This window comes from Podarcis raffonei, chromosome 3 (genome assembly GCF_027172205.1).
Source record: "Podarcis raffonei isolate rPodRaf1 chromosome 3, rPodRaf1.pri, whole genome shotgun sequence".
NCBI classification, from domain to species: domain Eukaryota; kingdom Metazoa; phylum Chordata; class Lepidosauria; order Squamata; family Lacertidae; genus Podarcis; species Podarcis raffonei.
The window spans coordinates 123516073-123537555 of NC_070604.1; the positions used below are offsets into that span (position 1 = coordinate 123516073).

The 21483-nt window shown below is 47.3% G+C and overlaps 1 protein-coding gene across 1 annotated transcript in view; it reads left to right on the plus strand.

Annotated features, from left to right (window-relative positions):
- The window catches only part of ASXL2 (ASXL transcriptional regulator 2), a 62585-nt gene that overhangs the window by 6876 nt on the left and 34226 nt on the right, over positions 1-21483 (plus strand). Inside the window, exon 2 of the mRNA XM_053383851.1 lies at positions 20890-20972. Coding sequence (XP_053239826.1) covers positions 20890-20972 — 83 coding nt within the window. The remainder of the gene's footprint in view (positions 1-20889; positions 20973-21483) is intronic.

A 21483-nucleotide genomic window follows, 5' to 3' on the forward strand; every position in this document is an offset into this window, starting at 1 on the left:
CTGCTTTCTGCAGGTTAGCTAGTTGAGTTAAAGGGAACACTGTGTGTTTGTATTTCTGTAAAATAAAATAGACAGCAGGCAGAATGCAGACGCACGTGATCTCTAATTACCTGGCTGCTTCTCCTTCCCTCATGACCCCAATTCTAATTAAAGCCTTGAACAGCATTTGGCTAATTGGATGAGTCAGAGGAGCAGTAATCTGGGTCAAGTCCTCCTCAAACCTGTCCCTCTTTCCCCACCGCTGGCTTCCCCTGTGTTCTTTCTGGGCAGTGATGTGGGATTCCTGGAAAAATTTGAATGGTGGCCATTTTTCCAGGGTAATTTGCATCAGAAAATTTCTATGGAAACTTCTCTGGTGCCCTGAAAAGTGATCTAATTTAGCATATCTACTTTATTTGCATTTTGTAAAACAAAGGTAAACACTTCAAAACATCCAAGCTTGATTAATACTGTATTTGCAGTTCATTGCTTTTAATGCATTTAACTACCGGCAAATGGAAAATTTTCCATGGGGGGGGGTGCTGGAAGAAATTTCCATCCTTTATCACTGCTTCCAGGTGAAAATGACACTTACTTCTTGTCAACGACAACTGCTGCTATTACAGAATCTTTTAGAAAAGTAGGAAGATGAGATCCACTGCAGTCATTAAGCCAAGTCACACAATTCCTTTCAGGTGCAAGACTCTCTGTGAGACACCCCTTCTCCCAGGTTATTCGTTGGGCAAGATAGTCTTGCTAAAGGGGCCATGCATCATCATTTTCTCCATGTCTTTTCAGCTATGATGCAATGTGGAAGGACTATTGGGTTTGGAAAACCTGGGTTGAAATCACAGCTCCATTGTCTGGAAAAAGTGAGAGTAGTAACCCTGTTCCTGGTTGTAAGGGAAGAATGCTGGCAGAGTGTCCTTCTCAAGTGCTCTGTTTGTCACAGCCAATTTAGGGCGTGTAATTTGCAAGGCCAATTTCACATGTGTGTGTTTGCACATGTATGTAGGTAGAATGGCAATTGCAGCTGGCCATCTACTCTTACTGGCTACTCTGAAACAGGAGAATAAGGATAATTCTGCATCTAAAACATCTCCAATAGATACCTGTCCTTAAATAAGATTCCAGCTACTAAGCTTAGGCACCATCTTTCTAATGTTTAACCTAGTCTTTGCCTTTCAAGTTTAAAATCAGTTCTCAAGAGCTGTTCTTTCCTACAACGTTCTGAGAACACTCCAGGGACTAGAAAGCTGAATATGGATTCAAAGAGCTATTAATCTTTTCTCTAGACCAGACGCATTCTCAAAGGAGTCACTTTCCAGACCATTTGCCATCAACTTGGTTCTCCTTTGAATCCATCCATTAGGCTCTGTGTGCGCTGTAAACAGTATGTTGGCACCTGTCAGTCTCAGGAGACAGTGGGAGAATGCGCCTTTGGGGGTGAAGTCAAACCATGGAGAGTTACAGCACTTACTGTGGTTGGTGAGACCAATATGTGAGAGACGTGTTTTATTGCAGCTGCAGCAGGTGAGGGCGTCCAGTTTCACACTTACAGATGCACCAGGCTGTTTCTTTTCTCTGCACTCCTCCCAGTGGCCATTCCTCCTCTGGCCACTGCTGTGGATGCATGACCTGTCTGTCTCCAGGCACTGGGGTCGTCTGCAAGGGATTCCCACACGGCAGGGTTGATGTTGCCAACCTTCACATCACGTTTGCAGACATCTTTGTAATGCAGAGTTGGCCTGCCAACGGGTCTAGTGCCAGAGGCCAGCTCCCCGTAGAGCACCTCCTTGGGGATCCTGCCATCTTCCATTCTGTAGACATGACCAAACCAGTGTAGACGTTGCTGAGATGGAAGGGCAAACATGCTGAGAATGTGAGCTTGGGGGAGCACATCTTAGTTTGACACTGTCCTGCCATGTGATGCCCAAAATCTTCCTGACAATCCTCAAGGAGCTTAAGAATGCCATCAACTCTTAGGTATGAGGGAAAGCCCAGGAAATGATAGAATACCAAGGGAAGTGCTGAAAGCAAGTTTCACTTCTTCCCTCATGACACAGCTTCATGGCCTCCTCTTGCAGAATTGGGAACAAGGAACCCGTGGCTCCGGAGCCGCATGTGGCTCTTTTACACCTTTGCCGCGGCTCCGGGGCGGATACTAGCGAGGGGAGGAGGCGCATTGTGCACCCCGACACTCCCCACTGTGGCGGGCGCTGTATTGGCTGTGATGTCGCATGGGACGGTGCGTGCGTAAGTCACGCACCGTCCCGACGTCACCTTCCCGCCCGCCCGCTACATTGTAAGGGGCATGTACGCTGGTCACTGCATTGAAAGGGGGCGTGTACGCTGGTCACTGCATTGAAAGGGGAGTGAAGAACACACACACACACACACACAAAAGGTAACTTGTTAATTTAACGTTTATTTCTATGAGGAGGAGTAATTCTGAGGGGTCAAACAAAGAAATAAAAAAGTGACAAAAAAGTTATTTTTATAATGACGAGTTTTGCGGCTCCCAGTTTTTTTTCTTCGGAAACGGCTCCAAGTGGCTCTTTTTGTCTTAAAGGTTGCAGACCCCTGCTCTAAGGCAACTGCCATGACTGTAACAACTACTGTGGGATCTCCTTGCTGAGTGCCATGGGGAAAGCCTTTGCCCATGTAGTTCTCAACAGATTACAGTCATTTGCTGACAGAGTCTATCCCAAATCACAATGCAACTTTAGAGCCCAGAGGTCAACAGTTGACATGATTTTCTCACTGCTGCAGGAGAAATGCCCAGAGCAGAGGTTCCCCTTGTACATCGCCTTTGTAGAACTGACAAAGGCCTCACACTTCTTAACAAGATAGGATGCCCACCTGAGCTCCACAAGATGATCGTGTCATTCAATGAGAAAATGCACAGCACCATCCAGTATGATGGCTCAACTTTGAGATGCCTTCTCTGTAAAGATGGGTGTGAAATGGCTGTGGTCTCGCCCCAACTCTCTGGCATATTCTCTCTGTTGCTCTTGTATGCCTTCAGCTCATCTGAAGACAGTGTGTACTTTCATTCAAGGAGTGGCACCTCTCCATGCCAAGACAAAAGTGCGGCAGGTTCTTACCCATGAGATGTTGTTTGCAGATGACGCAGCCTTGACAGCGCACTCTGAGGAAGCTCTACAGAGACTCATCAACCATTTTCTGCAAGCCTGCACAGAGTAGTTTTAAACAGTGTACTTTATAATTCAGAATGGTGTCCCCCTCTGTGTGGTTCAACTTGGGGCTTCAATAGCCTTCAGTGCATTGTGTGAGACTTGAACAATATTGCTGTTGCATTGCTATGAGCAGAGCTAGCAGTAATAACTTATTCTACTGCTTATAGGACTTAGTGTGCTGTTGGTGTTTATGCACAGAGCATAGAAATAGCATTCTCTGTTCAGAGTGTGTGAACTATGGGTTGGGAATTGCCTGTCTCAAAATCTAATCTGTCTACTGCAAGGCAGAGGCAATGGGGTGGCAGCAGAGAGAACAGTAACTTTGGGAAGATTGACGTAGCCCATCACCCCATCACAGACTGACCACTGAATCCCAGATCTTAGAATCATAAAGTTGTAGAGTGAGAAGGGAAACATCTAGTTCAATCCCTTGCAGTGCAGGAATCACAGCTCAAGAATCCCTGACAGACCTTTGTTGTAAAGACCTCCAACAAAGGAGAGTCCACAACTTTCCAAGTGAGTCTGGTCCACTGCTGAACAGCTCTTACTGTTGGAAAGTTCTTACTGATGTTTAGTTGAAATCTTTCTGGTAACTTGAAGCCATTGGTTCAGGTCCTCCTCTCCGGAGCAAGAGGAAACAAGCTTTCTCCATCTTCCATGTGACAGCCCTTGAGATATTTGAAGATGGCTCTCATATCGCCTCTCCGTCTCCTCTTTTCTAGCAGAGCAAGAGAGGATTAAGCCCACCTGCTTTTCAAGCTGGCACATCAAATCCATGAGAGTCTTTTTTTTTTTTTATTAAATATTTATTGGTATTTTCAACAAACATATAACAATCAAAAACGAAAAATAAACAAAATAAAAACCACACAAAAATACATAAAATTCAAGACTTAACAGAAAAAAAGAAAAAACACATAAAGTTTCAGATACTTATTTTCCTTAACCTTATTTCTCAGACCTCCTCACACCTCCCCTTCTTGTATTCTAATTTAAATTGTCAATTCAGCAAGTCCTTAACTTATTTCTTCACCTTAGCTTGAACATTTGTTCTAACATACTATTATTTTACTTCTTTTTTCCATTTCCTCAATTTATTTTTAGCAGCCTTATTTTCATTTAATTTAAAAAAAAAAAACCAATTTTACCTTATCAAAATTACACATCAATACTTATACCTCATTAATTATTCTTAAACCTTTTTCCTAAAGTCGACCAAAATTTCCCTTCCACGATTTTCCCAATTTCCATACAACTATCAAAGTATAAAAAAAAAAAAACAAGGCAAATTATACTTATGTACCCTTTGGATTCCCAACCTCCACCCACCCTTTTCCCGGTTCCAGTCCCCAACCAATATCTATCAGTCTTTATGTTATTTAGCCTGGAGATCTCACGTCCGAGGCCCTTATATCTCTCTCAGTTCCTTTCTGCCGGTCTCTTTGATAGTCATTGATGTTAAACCCCAAGTCTCGGAGAGGCTCCGGCCCAACAGGATCCATGTTGCTTCCCGCCAGTCCTCCGTACTTAAAAGCAAAGCCTATGGGGTACTCCAACTCTTGTTTCAGATTTCTTTCAAATCCACATGTCCCCAAAGCTCCAACCTTCACCTTCAACAAATTTGTAATCCTCAGGTCTTCAGATCTCCTCCAAAGGGGATCTCTCCATTTTTCAGACTCCCATTCAGACCAGGCTTTCCGCATCCAATTTTTATTGTCCTTTTTTATCATCATGTCAGGCCTCATATTACGACTCTCCTTTGACTCCTGCAAACTTCCAGCTCCTCCTTCATTTTCTTCAAAAACAACATATTGCTCCATCGTATCTACACTTTCAGTTTCCTTTATTTGTTCAGTTGAATGGGCTTCCTGTTTCAAGTCCTTATCAGGCTCAAGACTGTTGTTTACTGTCAAGTGTAGTACTGAAACCTCTGTAGACAAAGCATTGTATTCTTCTTGTAACTTTCCCAGGAGAACAAATGCTCTGTCCAATTCTGCTTGAATTTTACATGCTCCAGCCATTTTTGTGATGTAGTGTCCCTATTACCCCTCTAGGGGGATTTTAGTTCCTTAATATTCCTTTCAGCTCAAAACCAAAAGTCCAGTTATTTTGTATCTTTGGAGGTCAATGACGTCCGGGGGTCCGGCACACTTCTCTTGCGCAGCTCTGGTCTTCCCCCCTGGGACCTTTGACTCAGCAGAGCGTAAAACACAGCGGAAGCAGAAGCAGAAACGTTCTTCGTGTGAAGGCAATAACTCAGGCTGAAACGCAGCAGTCTCCTTATCTTTAAAGCCTTTATTCCTTAGCAAAACACAACAGCAATAAATCTCCTGCCTGGCGACAGAGCACACATCTTGCTCCTTTCTCCATGGAGCTAACACGCACACTGACTGAGAGAACACAGGAAACCACTCCCTTCAGTGTTCTAAACCCGCCCTCAGAATGTGAGGCGTCATCACTCAGAACTCTTAACCCTGTAAGTTCTGAGCCTCTCCTAACACCCCCTCTCGAATCACGTTCTGAGAGGACCTCTGAGTGTTCAACACCTTTCCCATTGCCTTCCGCCCCTTCCTGGCATCGTTGTTAGGCACCTGTTGAACCTCACAAACCTTAGGTTCGCACTGTGCGAAACCAACCCACGCATTTGTGACCTGAAACCTCTCAGGTGGAATTCCCTTTGTAGCCCGCGAAGACCGCCTGGGCACAAACTGGGGTACTCCTTTTGACCCACTGGGGCCAGCATGTGCGTCTTCCTCATCAGAAGACTCCCCCTCTGACTTGACACGTCTGTGAGCTTTCTCCATTATGCGCACAGGAGATGAGGGCTCACTCTTGGACACTCCCTTAACAACCTGTGGAGACGCCCTACTCTGTTCAGGGACCTGGTCTCCACCAGCAGGTTCAGGCTCTGGCTCTCCTTCCTCCTCAGAGTCAGACAGACAATCTGAGTGAACGTCAGAGCGCACTTTGCGCCTTGCCCAACCATCCTGCTCAAAGAACTCAGCCTGTTTACTGACCAGAAGCTTGGTCTGGTCACCTTCTGGGTATGCGAATCTCCACCCTTTTGTCGCAGGCTCATATCCACAGAAGATCATTTCCTGGTACCTTGGGCCACCCTCCTGCTGCAGAAACTTTGGTACAGGCACCATGGCTCTGCTACCAAAAGTGCGAAAGAAATGCACAAGCGGCTTCTGCTGATGAAGCAGGAAATACGGGGTGTCACCTACCACTGCATTGTAGCACCTGTTCATCGTGAAATTGGCTGTCTTTACCGCCTCCCCCCAGAAACTTTGAGGCAAACCAGAGTCACACAGTAGAATCTCTGATGCTTGAACCAGAGCTTTACTCCTAAGCTCTGCCACGCCACTCTCCTGAGGAGAAGTCACCTTGTGACGTATCCCCCTCTGGCGAAAGAAACCCTTTAAAGCAGACCCAGTGACCTCTGAACCTCGGTCACACTTGAACCCCTGCACCTTGGTGGAGAACCTTAGTTCCACCTCTGCAACCCAATCTTTGATCAGTTGTGTTGTCTCCTCCTTAGTTTTCAGCGTGAAAGCCCATGCGTTCTGCGTATAATCATCTGTCAGCACCATCAGCCACTTGGCCTTGCCCAGACTTGGCTGTGGCATATCAGAAAGGTCTGCATGCACAAGCTCAAAAGGCTTTGTGGTTACTCTCTCCACCCTGGGATGATTAAATCCCTTGTTTCTGGCTTTTCTGCAAGCCTTGCAATTCAAAGGTTGACCACATTCTTTTACCCTGCATCCTTTGGTGCACTCTGATAACATCTGAACGTCCTCACAGGACCCATGTGACATTCTCTTGTGCCACACGCAAGCACACGACACATGAGTGTGTTCAGTGGCTTTCCCAGTATTCCCCTCACCCTCCAGAGGTGTTTCCAGAACAAAGAGGTTGTTCTGATCTTTTGCAACACTTATGAGCTTCTTCCCATCTCTGGAAATTGTGCAAACATTTTTTTCAAAACTCACTGAATATCCCTCCTGTAAAAGGCACGGTACAGACAACAGGCAATGTTTTATCTCAGGGAGAACATAGACCTTCAGTTCAGCCTGTAAGAAAGAGACAAACATGTTAGAAACATGGGTTACACGTCCCTGTGAACCTGTAGCAAATTTAACTGTTTTCTCAGTTGAAACAGCCTTGCAGTTCCACATTTGTCCATCAGGTGGCGCTGTGACCAGATGGCCATTCGCAGCCGAGTCAACAACCCAACGTAGGACTCTCCCCCCTCCGGAGTTGTCCTTCTTTGTTGCCTTAGCAACCGACTTCCTGCTGCCCCCGACCTTGGGGCTCTCGCTGCAGGTGTTCTCCAAAACAGCCATCGAAGCAGTCAGCTGATAAGCCTTCCCACGCCTGCTCCCTCTGCAGGCCCAGTTGCCATGGAAACCCGGCTGGTTCCCATGGGAAGCGACCTTGGACACATCCTGCCCTGTCTCCCTTGCTCTCTGTGGGCAGTTGCGACGCAGGTGTTCAGCCGAGGCACAAACAAAACATCGCCTAGTGGAAAACTTTGCAAACTTGCCTTTGGTCTTCTCTGCCCCCCCAACCTTTCCAGCAGCACTGCTGTTGGGGAAATGGCTTTTGGCTTCTGCTGTGGTTTCTCTGCAAACCCCCTCCAGCTCCTGCCAAACAGCCTGGGCACTCTCAAGACCCTTGGAATGGCCTGCACCCCCATTCTCTGGTGCAAAGTTCTTCTCTTCTCTCAGCCACTCTCCAGCACGCAGCTCATACGTAGGGACATTCTGGCAGCCCTCCAACACAGTCCCAGCCCCCTCTGGGCTTCCAGCCCCCTCTGGGCTTCTTGGGCGTCCCTCAGCCCCTCGTGAGCTTGGTGCCTCCTTTGAGTAGCTCTCAGCCCCTCCTGGGCTTGGTGCTTCCTCAGAGCAATTCTCAGCCCCCTCTGGCCTGGCTCCCACTGCTTTCTTCAGTGCCTGCCTTCTCCCGGCCCAGGGCTTGCTCCCGTCCACCTTATCAACAGGGATTGACAACTTCTGGCTGTCTGCCATCTCTCCCCCGGGGCTCAGCCTACTTACGATACAGTAGCACCTCCCGGTCCGGCAGATCTCAGCTCCTCCCAGCAAACTCCTGGCTGGCTCCAGCTACTCCTTAGCTGGCCTTTGGCTGCTGGCCTCTCACACGCACGAACGTTGCTTATCTTTATTGCTGATCTCCATAACCTTTGGAGGTCAATGACGTCCGGGGGTCCGGCACACTTCTCTTGCGCAGCTCTGGTCTTCCCCTCTGGGACCTTTGACTCAGCAGAGCGTAAAACACAGCGGAAGCAGAAGCAGAAACGTTCTTCGTGTGAAGGCAATAACTCAGGCTGAAACGCAGCAGTCTCCTTATCTTTAAAGCCTTTATTCCTTAGCAAAACACAACAGCAATAAATCTCCTGCCTGGCGACAGAGCACACATCTTGCTCCTTTCTCCATGGAGCTAACACGCACACTGACTGAGAGAACACAGGAAACCACTCCCTTCAGTGTTCTAAACCCGCCCTCAGAATGTGAGGCGTCATCACTCAGAACTCTTAACCCTGTAAGTTCTGAGCCTCTCCTAACAGTATCAGCCCTCCTTATTTTCAATAAGTTATACCGAATAAACCAGCAAAAACAGCAGAAACAATGTTCTCTTTTTCCAGCTGACAACTAGCTGACTGACAGCCAACTTGACAGCTGTCAAACTCTTCAATACGGCAGGCTTTCTCATAGGACGTTCCCGGGTCTGGGGGGGGGGTGAAATTTCAGCTCCCAAAATTCTTTTTATCCTCCAGTAAATCTTCTTATAATGTCAAAACCGTGAAGTCAAGATCTTTTATTAAAAAGCAAGAAACAGATTCTCTCGACCTTAGCTGCCCGGTCCTTTGCTTTAAATTGTTTACAAAGAGGGGGGGGTGGACTTCCTTTTTAGCCCCTTCCCGCTCGTTCCAGATCCAAAATATAAATTTTTTTTAAGGTTCCAATCTCCATATTACTCACGGGTTGATGTTTTAAAGTCCAATCGATCCAAAGAAGAAGTTGGCGCTCTCTGTCAATGGCTTGCGGCTTCGCTCCGTAGACAAGGGAGTACTCTCAGCACCACGCCTCACCCTGCCTCCGTTCAGCAGCCTTTAAAAAGGCTCCGTCGCGGATTGGGGGGGCGCAAATGGTGCCCGCCGAGTCTCTGTGTTCACAGGCATCCGCGCCTGTGATTTTAAGGGTCCCCGCTTCGCCGCAGCGGCCAGACCCAGACGCTACGGAGCCGATTCCCTCCGGAGCTCGGAGGGAATCCGCCATTAAACAATGGCGCCAACCCGGAAGTCCCCAAATCCATGAGAGTCACAGTTCTACCACTCTGTGATGTATCTAACTTCAGGTGGAGAAAGACTGCTCTCCAAAGCAAAGAGGCATATCAAAAATCTGTGACAATTCAACTGCCACCTAGGCTTATATAGCAGGAAATTGCTTGCTTGAATGTTGCTCTCCATCTCTCATGGATGGAGTGTGCTGGCACCTCACGTTGCTAGGGTCCCTTAATTGTTTGTTTCTGTTGCGCAGACTAGATGGCTTTCCTGCTTTGTGTGTTTAGTTTGAAGAACTGACAAAAATCTCTCCTGCTCCTGCCCACAGGAGGCGGGAGATGGGAAGAGGAGAAAACAGATGTGTGTGAAACACTTGCAAGGTGTCCCATTGAACGAATCCCCCACTGTCTTGATGAGAGGGGCATAAGGAACTCTGGAAGAATGATAACCATAGAGCAGAATGATGATGACTCGTGGGGTGTGCAGTTTTCCCCAAGAACACATTCCCCAGATGTCCAAACCATGGAATTGAAAGCAGGGCTTTTAAAAGGGTAGCAGTGTGTGTTGGCAGGTTACACAGAGGTGAATTTGTCAGAGCGACTTCCTTGTGGTTTTGGGTATTCAGGAAGGCGACTTCTGTCGTCCTGGTGGTGGAGTGCATCATCACTAGGATGACACATTCCAGTCGCCTTCCTGAATTAATGAGAGCAGAGCAGACGCTTAAGAAATTGAAAGCAGTTAACCAAGTGCCAAGGCAGGTTGAAGGATGAGGCTGGCTCAGAGGTGGGATTGCAGGAGGCTGAGAGCAAAGCAATGCAGTTTTGATAAGATCAACAGAATGTTTTTGAAAGACCCACCATCACCACTGGAGCATGCAGGTGCAGAATGCTGCAGCCCTTGGTCAGGGCTGTTCAGGGAGATGCATAAGCAAATGCTTCCAGTCCAGAAGTCACTGCATATTTTTCTTTTTTTCGTTGTGCCTCCCATTTAAAAGCACATGTGCACAATGCAACTGATAGCATCTGATTTTTGCAAAACAATTCCAGACCTATACAGCACAACAAGAAAACAAGCTGCTAAGTGGGGCAGGGAGACAAGCTGTTGACCATTGGGCGTGAAACCAAAGAGTTCATTGACTTCACCTAGCCATTATTTGTTTATTTCTACCGAGGAGTCTCTTCCCATAAAATACCTCAAAGCAATTTCACAGTAAAAACAGCTGCACAATTTTGTATGTAAGAAGTATCAGAACGTCTAAAACAAAATACAGACATTTGTAAGTGTAAACGCAACAGAACAAGTTTGTATGTAAAACAGTTTCAGGTCTAATAGAGCCACAGATTGGGATAAAGATCTCAGCTTCAAAGGCTTGTTGAGAAAGAAAATTCTTCAGTAGGTGCTGAAAAGTCAATTTGAATGGTGCCTGTCTGCTTTGTACTGGGGAAGGCCTTCCAGAGGGCACTAAAGGCCCAGTTCAGGCGCCTCACTAGATCAGACCTCCTGGTGTTGAGATGGTACCTGCAGGGTGGATGGGACAATCTTTTAGGTATACTGGTCCCAATTGGTATAGGGCTTTGTAAACTAGTTCCAGTATCTTAATCTTCGCCAAGTAGGTGATTGGCAGCCAGTGCAATTTTTCCAGCCATGACATAATATGGTGGGAACAGTCTGCTCCATTTTTACCTGCTGCAGGTCGTGGGCCAACCTTGTGGGCTGCACCACCCTATGTGAGGCTCCTGCTTCGAGCGGGCAGTTTCTTCTTGTGGGCAGAGTTCTGCAGCCTGGCTCCAGGTTTCTCCTAAAAGCCTTGCAGCATTCAGAAAGGAAGTTCCCAGGAAGAGTTAGCGATACCATGGCAGATGAAGCCAGCTGGTCAAGTCGGTTTTTTGATCTTTCTTTGTTTGCCGTGACCATTCGCAGTAATGCTCTCTTGGTCATTCTTCATGCCAGAAGGGCTGTGCCCGCTTTAGACAGGTTCCACTTCAGTATCTGGGGCAGCTTTGTATTTCAACACCAATGTGACGGCAGTAGGGAGTCAAAAGAATTGCCTGCAGGTGGCTGCACAGAGAATTTGAGGCAGGCAAGAAAATGGGCTGGCAGCCAGCACAGAACCAAGTGGGTCTGTCTTGGGGGGGGTAGCCCTCTCCCCTCTCCCCTCTCCGCATAGAAGCGCAGCAGGCTGTGTGTTAGAAGAGAGAGTGGCAGAGCCCTCTGCCCCTTTGCAAGCCAATTGGGTTCCCCCCCACCGCCACCTTGTTTACTTGTTTACAAGGCTAATCTAGGGCACTGTTTTTAATTGAGAAAACAACATGCTGAGTTGGATATTCTCCATTCTGGGCATTGCAGCAACGTTAAGCGAAGGTGCTGGCGCTCCATGTTGGCCTCGGATCTCAACCCCTTTAGTGGGAAGTTGCTGACACGTAGATATGTGTGGCGTCTGTGCGTTGGCATCTGCCTTACCCATCCCTCCCCCTTGAACTCTCTCCTTGGCACCAGCCCTGTTCCCCTAAATTGTTTTGCATCTAGTGGTTTTGATCCCATGCCCGGTGTCCTGTCCATTCAGGACTGCTGGCAGCAGTTTCCCGTCACTCTGCGGAGTCAACACAGTTGGAATTTGAGAAGCCTTTGTATTCTGAGAATGTGCTTCCTTAGTCATCCAGGCCTTTGCGCTTGCTGCTACGGAATGATGTTGCACGGTGGGTCATGAGGTGGAAACAAGGGGGTAGAGCAGGCAGTTGCACCCCCACCGTGCCTTTCGGCATCTGCTCAAACTGTACTCCCGAAAAACCCCACCTCTCTTGCTGTTGAAAGAAGCAAAGTTACCAGGCACAAGCTTGCCGTTTTATTAGAACATTTATAGGCAGACTCCCTTGGGAGACGTTGGACGAGAAGCTATCGTTGAGCATGTTTCAATAAAGTTGTTTATGGTCTTGGTTAGAGAGGGCCTTGCATGTGCTGACTTTGCACCCTGCAACAGGGAAGAGGCTCTGTAGCTTATACAATGGTACCTCAGATTACATACACTTCAGGTTACAGGCGCTTCAGGTTACGGACGCTGCTAACCCAGAAATAGTACCTTGGGTTAAGAACTTTGCTTCAGGATGAGAACAGAAATCGTGCTCCAGCAGCGTGGCGGCAGCGCGAGGCCCCATTAGCTAAAGTGGTACCTCAGGTTGAGAACAGTTTCAGGTTAAGAACGGACCTCTGGAACAAATTAAGTACTTAACCCGAGGTACCACTGTATCTGCTATGTTCTTGGGAAACGGCGCCTCCCTAGAAGCAATTGCCCTACCCCTTGACCAACAGATACCAGTGCCTGGGCAGGTGGGCAAGACTGTTCCTGCTGCCTAGTTTTTCTCTCTCGTGGGGCAGAGCTTTCCTTCCTCCTGTCAGTGGCAGTTTTGGTTGTCCTGTTATTGGTAGCATTGCAAAGAGCGTTCCTGTGCCCCCTACCAGTCTGATCTGGGACCACTTGCACACTGGGTGTCTCTAAGGAAGGTGGGTCTTGGTAATGGTCAGGTCACAAATGTGAGAGCAAATGGAAAGAGACAGCATTGATTCATTTTCTCCTCTGGGCTGATTCAGTGATCTTGCAAACATAGAAGATGGATAGGAGAAATTGGGGGGGGGGGAGAGAGTTAAGTCTAGAGGTGGATTAAATTTATGACATGGCAGCCAGGGGGGCCTGGTTCTTTAAAGTCTCATCCGTCATCCCTGACATAGCCAGAGCTTGTATTAACTTCCTTTTTCCTCTACAAACACCCGTCTGTAATAGTGGATACAAATGATGGCGTCCACACAGGAGGGACAGCAATTATTCATTATATAGAAGTTTGCATCTGAAATGCTGCAGCTGAGATTCCCATGCATTTCAAAGGCTGCTTGCCAAGTGGCGTACATGGGCTGCGGAAGAGGGTCTCACCCAGGTGGGCCTTCTCAGCCAGTCATGTCACATTTGTCAGGTAAAATGGTTTGATGTCTTTTGGGGATCCCCATCTCCAGGCTGCGAGGCGTAATTTAGTTAGGGACTTTGTGTGTCTGTGAAGGGGCGCACCTTATTCCCTAGAAACAATGGAGGGCAGGAGACCAGAGACTGTCCCAGACGCCACTGGGTATTTCTGGTTTGCATTTGCAGTCATTAAGCTTCAAAATGTACAGTTTCCTTAGTCACCACCACTGCAGTGAATTATTATTTCGGCACATTCTCTACTGTATTGTTGTTGTTTAGTTGTGTCCGACTCTTCGTGACCCCCTGGACCAGAGCACGCCAGGCCCTCCTGTCTTCCACTGCCTCCCGCAGTTTGGTCAAACTCATGCTGGTAGCTTCGAGAACACTGTCCCACCATCTCGTCCTCCGTCGTCCCCTTCTCCTTGCGCCCTCCATCTTTCCCAACATCAGGGTCTTTTCCAGGGAGTCTTCTCTTCTCCTGAGGTGGCCAAAGTCTTGGAGCCTCAGCTTCAGGATCTGTCCTTCCAGTGAGCACTACTGTTTAGGCTCCCTACTGTATAGGCTACTTTAATGGGGAGGCCAAATCCAGCCCTGCTTGGCTCCCAATTTGGCGTGTGAGCCCGCTCCCCACAAACCACAACCACCAGTCACATCAGGGATGGGGCAGGTATAGACATCTCCAAGGGAAGAGTGGGCTCCCAATGGTTCCTTTGCCAGCTGGGCCCCCTGATTGGTGCTGGCAGGGAGCGCCACTGGGATGGGCTTCCCTAGGAGCTCACTAGGGCCTTGCATTCTCCTTTCTGCAGAGGAAGAAGCAGTTTAGAGCATCCCCCCCTCCCCGCGCTTCTGCAACATCCTTTGAAGTTGGGCGGTTGATTGAGTTGATTTGGGTAGGGGAGATGGAATTGGGGATCTGGTTCACTGAGGTCCAGGTCCGAGGGCCTTTTGGCAGTTCCCTCACTGCGAGAAGCCAAGCTACAGGGAACCAGGCAGAGGGCCTTCTCAGTGATGGCGCCCGCCCTGTGGAACGCCCTCCCACCAGATGTTAAACAGATATAAACAGCTACCTGACATTTAGAAGACATCAGGGAAGGTTTTAATGTGTGACATTTTCATGTATTTTTAATCTTTCTTGGAAGCCCCCCAGAGTGGCTGGGGAAACCCAGCCAGATGGGCGGGGTACAAATAATAAATTACTATTACTTTTACTATTCCGCCACCCCTGCTGTGCAAAATGAGCAAACATGAACACAGAAGTTCTCTGCCCCAAGAAGCTTAGAATTTAAAGTTGGGCCTTGTAAAGTGAGCAGAAGAAATGAAAAGCAAAGACCAAACGGAATCCGTGGGGAAATGAAACTGGTGTAAGCCCTCTCCTCTCTACTGTAATAGATGGTTCGTTGCAGTTGGGGGGGGGTGGAATACTAAGTGCATCTTGAGGAGAAATTTGAATCAGGCCAGAGAGGTGAACTGGTTGTGCTAGTCGTGTATGTAGGGTCTGAAAAGGTTCCTTGTTTCTCTGTGCTCCCTCCAGGGTCACTCAGATTTGACCATCAGATGGGCCCCTCCTGCTTCTTCGTTTATACTGCTAATCTTGGGGTGTCCCTCAAGCTGGCAGCCTGGCCATGTGGAAGTCCCAAAGGTTCCTACTTCTGTATTACAAAGTTCCTACTGCGAAGGAAGTTGCCTGAGGGTGAACAAGTTTGTTAGAATTTCTGATAACTCTTATTTCACATGCCACTTAATATTCAGAATCTCTGAGCGGCGCACATAAAATCTTTGAAGATACACATACAAACCTTTGCGCCCCTGACCTGCTTTTGCGGTATCAGTTTGGAATGTGCTGCACCTGCAGATGTTCCAGCTGCAAATCCCTGTGGTGCTGCGAGTCCAGAAGGGACTCTGTTTTATGTTTCCCTGGGGCAAGAGCATTCTCTGTTGCTCCCCTATCAGTGGTGTCTTGTATGGAAAGCAACTCGACTCCCTGAAAAATAGTAAATGTCTGCAGGACTTTGTTTTGTTTCTTTCAAAGCTTCTGCTTCTCTGAAAAGCTGGATGCTTGCAGTTTTAACTTTGCAAAATATTTTTTGGGTGTTTAGTTTCAGAGGCAGATTTGGGGGAGTGTGACCGGTTTGGGTGCCTTGGGGGTGCCACAGGGAACACCACAACTGTGATTTAGAATGGACCATGAGAGATGTGGGGGCACCAACTTCTGGCATTGCACAGGGTGCCACTGAAATCTGAGACTCCGAGGTCCACCACTGTTAAAAAGGTAAAGGGACCCCTGACCATTAGGTCCAGTCGTGGCCGACTCTGGGGTTGCGGCGCTCATCTCACTTTATTGGCCAAGGGAGCCGGTTTACAGCTTCTGAGTCATGTGGCCAGCAGGACTAAGCCGCTTCTGGCGAACCAGAGCAGCGCACGGAAACGCTGTTTACCTTCCCGCCTATTTATCTACTTGCACTTTGACGTGTTTTCAAACTGCTAGGTTGGCAGGAGCAGGGACTGAGCAGCAGGAGCTCGCCTCATCACAGGGATTCGAACCGTCGACCTTCTGATCGGCAAGCCCAAGGCTCTGTGGTTTAACCCACAGCGCCACCCGCGTCCCACCACTGTTAGCTTGCTGCATTCTGTAGGCTTTGGTCTTTGTTTTGGGGTCCAGTGATGATGCTGGTGTTGTGTGGTTTGGGGCAGCTTGAGCTTCTTTGCATTAGGTGCAAACTCAGCTAATTGGCTATTCAAAAGAGAGAGAAAAACCTTACTGATTGGGCACTATGACATGTAGCAACATAGCGTAAATGCTCTGCAGCATTTGAATATATTTTTGTTGAGGATACTTTTGTTCTGGAGAGCTTTCCCAGTGGGATAAATGAATCTTTGCCATGTGTATCTGTATTTGGTTTTTTAAAAATATATTTGATAATGTGTTCTGTGTTTTTAGCTGTTTTTATTTAATTTTGTACATCACCTTGAGACGTGTGGAAGATAATAAATGATGAAGATCATCATAAATAAGAAATTTTTGCCCTGGTTTTCTCCATGTCTCCAAGCAGCTTACAAAAAAAACAAAACAGTGAAGCCTTCACACCAGTTTAAAACATGAACTAAAACATCTGAGAGTACAATGTTCGAACTGCATTTCATGGTGCGAAGGAGCCTACTTCTGAGTAAACCTACAAGAGCCTTGGCCATGGATACAGGCATTGCAGCATGCTACATTGCTATCTTTATCCATTGCTAGGTGGAAGCACTGTATTAATTCCATTTCCAAACAGCAACAGAAAACTTGATCCTTAAAAGTGTTCCAGGTCCTTAAAAGTGGAATCAGCTGAATTCCTAACCTTCCTTGTTCTGTTGTTAGGAACAAGTGGTAGGAAGGGAGGCACAGTGAGCTTCTGTAATGTAACTGGCTGTGCTTAAGCAGTTGTATTTGGAGTTTTTAAAAAATGAAATTTTATGTGCATGCAGATTTTTGAGCAGGCAGATGCTGAGGGTTGGTATCCAGCGAAGCCCTTCCATTCACACAAAGACTTGTGCAGGAGACGTTCTCTGCCCCGTGCACTCCCTCCAAATGTGTTCTGCCCCTCACAACACTCTGAAACAGATAGGGAGAAAAGGTTACGTTGGACTAGCAGAAGTCCTTGCGCTAATGGGACGACTTTGTTGGATGCAGCCCTGAATGTCATAATACTGAGCCCAATTCAAGGTGTGAGTGGGGGAATACAAAGCCCTAAACAGCTTAGGGACCAAGTACTTAAAGGAATGCCTCCACAGTCCCTCCTTCCCTTTAGGGTTGAGGCAGATGGGGAGGCCCTGCTCATGTTCCCATGGACAGGTATGGCCTATGGACTGGTGACTTGAGACAGGGACTTCTTTGTGGTGGCACCCTGATTGTGGAACTCCCTCCTGGGAAATGCAGCTGTTTCCCATGTTGTCAATTTTTAGATGTCGGCCACACTTGCTTGCCTGGGCTTTCGGGAGACGCATTTGCTTTGAGTCTATCACTGTTGGCTTTGTGCTTTTTCTGCTATGCTGTTCTCAGCTTTTATTATTGTGTGTAAATTTTATGTCAGCTGACAAACGAACCGATCTACTTCATTACAAATTAATGGGTAATTAAAACCTTGTGGCCTCCCAGGCTTCAAGCAAGATGCCACCTCAGTGTTCATAGGGAAGAGAGCCGGGTTCTTGCTGTGCGTTGCCCAGTTCCCATGGCGGCCAGCCAGTTGCCCTGGGTGGGGCAGAGCTCACTCAGGCAAGGCTGCAACACGGGTAGTGTTTGCCTGGAATGCTGGCAGCAGCAGCGCTTTGCTGCATGTGGCACCTGCCAGGCTGGATTGGATTTAAATCACGATTTACATCACTAGTCAGTAAGACTTGATTTAAATCTTTTTTTTTTTTACAGAAAGACTCATTCTTGCATATTTACAACCATATGAAGGTTTCATTTTTGGAATAATAAATTTTCAGAGTAGTTTTTACAGTTATATCAAAAATAACTGATTTGGTTATACTACTACAACTACAACAGCAACAACAATTTATTTGTACCCTACCCATCTGGCTCGGTTTCCCCAGCCACTCTGGGCGGCTTCCAGCAAAGATTAAAAATACATTAAAATGTCACACATTAAAAACTTCCCTGAACAGGGCTGCCTTCAGATGTCTTCTAAATGTGAGGTAGTTGTTTATCTCTTTGACATCTAATGATAGAAATACATAGACAGATAATTATGAAATTATTGTGAGGTTTAATAAGTTAACTGTTTATATTTGGACAACTTTTCTGCTGTACTTTATTGGAAGGAGAAAAATAATCACTTCCTTAATAACAATTTAAACAATTTATTTAACTAAAACAATAACATTATAGGATATGTATCCATGTTTGTTAACTGATGTGGTGAAATAGTGTGTGTTTTTTTTAAAAAAAAACAACCACACACCTTAGACTGAGTTTTAGCACACATGAAAAACTTAAAACAAATCCTTATTGGACTGTAATGTAACTTAAATAGAAAGATTTTTTCTCCAAAAGCATTTTATTAAAAAAAATACAATTTAAATGAAAAATATCTGATTTAAATTTTTTTAAATGGATATTTTTTAAAAAAAAAAATTTAAATCATTGATTTTTATCTACCCTGGTACCTGCTCACTGAATTTAAGTTTCGGGGCTTTTTAGTTAGAGAAAAGGCAAGTAAGACAAGACATGAATGGAGGTTATAAAACTGCATGTTCTGGAGAAAGTACCGTATTTTTCGCCCTATAGGACGCACTTTTCCCCCTCCAAAAATGAAGGGGAAATCTGGGTGCGTCCTATGGAGCGAATGCAGGCTTTCACTGAAGCTTGGAGAGCGAGAGGGGTCGGTGCACACCGACCCCTCTCGCTCTCCAGGCTTCAGGAAGACATCCGCAGCCTGCTTCCCGGAGCGTCGGGCGCCCTGAAAGCAGAGCGCACAGCGCTTCGGGAACACATCCGCAGCGTGGGGAGCCCTGCGGGAGGTCCCGCAGGGCTGTCTAGGCTGCAGATAGCAGCCTGCCGCCCGGCGGGCGGGGCGCCCTGAAGCAGAGCGCCCCTCGCGCTGGGCATACTTCCGCAGTGTGGGGAGCCCTGCAGGAGTTCCCCGCAGGGCTCCCCACGCTGCGGATAGCAGCCTGCCGCCTGGCGTGCGGTGCACCCTGAAGCAGAGGGCCTCTCGCGCTGGGCATACATCCGCAGCGTGGGGAGCCCTGCAGGAGTTCCGCGCAGGGTTTCCCACGCTGTGGATAGCAGCCTGCAGCCCGGCGGGCGGGGCGCCCTGAAGCAGGGCGCCCCTCGCACGGGCAGACACCGGCCAGCCCCACAAGCTCGGGGGACAGCAGGGAGGCGCAGCGCTGCCATCCCGCTGTTCCTCGACCTGGTTCGGTTTCCCCGACCTGCTTATGGGGGGGAAATAAAGGGGGGGGGAATTTCCTTTATTTCCCCCCAAAAAAACTAGGTGCGTCCTATGGGACGGAGCATCCTATGAGACGAAAAATACGGTAGATAGAGAAGTTATTTCCCTTTTGTCTCTCTTTTTTAAAAAAAATATTAAGAAGAAATGAAGGATCCACAAAAGATAGCATCCAAAACAATAATAGAGAGCAGAGCAGTTATGCATTATGATAATAAAATAAGGCATACATCTTGTAGCAACGTCTTCAGGAACCTTGCCATCTTTCCCCTCGTAACTCCAGAACTCGTGGCCATCAAGTGAAGCTTCATGTTGGAAGGACCAACAAAGAGGAGGGACTCCTTCAGCCAGTGTATAATGAAACAATGCAGTCTGCTCCCATGAGAGGCCATGGTGGCCGCTGCTTGGATGGCTTTAAAGGAGAGCTGGACAGATTCATCATGGAGGGAGCAAAAGCTGTTCATGGCTTTGAGCCTTGATGGACATGTTGACATCCACTGTCAGAGGCAGCCTGTTTCTGAGTGCCAGTTTCTGGGGAGCACAAGGAGATAGAGGTGCTGCCCTCGTGTCATATTTTGGGGCATCTGGTTGGCCCCTGTGAGAGCAGGATCCTGGACTAGATGGGTCGTCGTTCTGATCCAGCAGGCTCTTTGTTGTTGTTGTTTAGTCATGTCCGACTCTTTGTGACCCCCTGGACCAGAGCATGCCAGGCCCTCCTGTCTTCCACTGCCTCCCATAGTTTGGTCAAACTCATGCTGGTAGCTTCAAGAACACTGTCCCACCATCTCGTCCTCTGTCGTCCCCTTCTCCTTGCGCCCTCCATCTTTCCCAACATCAGGGTCTTTTCCAGGGAGTCTTCTCTTCTCATGAGGTGGCCAAAGTCTTGGAGCCTCAGCTTCAGGATCTGTCCTTCCAGTGAGCACTCAGGGCTGATTTCCTTCAGAATGGAGAGGTTTGATCTTCTTGCAGTCCATGGGACTCTCAAGAGTCTCCTCCAGCACCATAATTCAGAAGCATCCATTCTTCGGCGATCTTATATGGTCTTAAATGGTGAGATGGTATCGAGGATAAATGCCCCTTGTAAAATGAGTCTCGGTGAGTGGCTTTCTGTGCTGATTCTGGAGCTCATAAGGGTGCCACTTCTACTGCATCTTTTAAATCTTAGTCACACCAGTTAGGTGTGCGGTACTAAGTGTGTGTCACTATCATGTTTCCTGAAGAAAATTGGGCATGCTGCCCCCAGAGTTTACCCGCCATAATAGCTTCAAGGGGAGAGTGGAGACAGGATTCCTGTAGGCGTGCTCCTAGCTTAGAAATGGAAAAACAGAATGCCTGAAAGTTCCCCACTCCTCTGCCCAAGGCTTGTTCCTGGTTCCTGTTCATCAACTTTTCCCTGGGGAAATAAACCGTTGGCAGAACTGGGTCCAAATCATTCACCATTCAGCTGGAGACCAGGTAGGCAGACTACCCCTGGCAGAACCAAAGGGTCCTTTTTAACCTTCCCTCTAAATCTGTTTCTTTCAGGTTCTAGAAAAAAATCCCAACACTCCCATGAGCCATAAAGAGATCCTTCAAGTTATCCAGAAAGAAGGATTGAAAGAGATCAGGTGAGTGTTGATTGAGTCACATGGTGATAGCTGCTTTGGGAGTTTTTAGGCACCAATATTGACCTGCTACACTTTCCAGGTGTATTGTGTGTGGAGTGCCATTCAGGTAACACGGCTCCCTTTCCGGGTCATATTAAGTGTTTCACATACCCACCTCCCAAATAAGTGCACATTCGAGTATGTTTGCACTTCTCTCAGTGTGTTGATGACAATCCACAGTTCAGCCTGCCATTAGGCATGCAGGTTTATCTATTCTGTTTTGTGTGTGGACGCTCACACATGCCAGATAAACACATCAGACACAACACACTACAAAACTACACTCAAACAGCAATGCAGTTGAAATAAAGAGGATAAGTCTCATCTGTTTAATGGAAACACCACTGTTTTAAATTATAACAAGCTGTAAATTATGGCAAAGCAATTATTGTTCCTATTGTACCTTGCCTTGCCAAATTCTGTTAAAGGTTGCTGCTGCACTGTAAATTTCACTTCCTGCTGTGTCTCAATC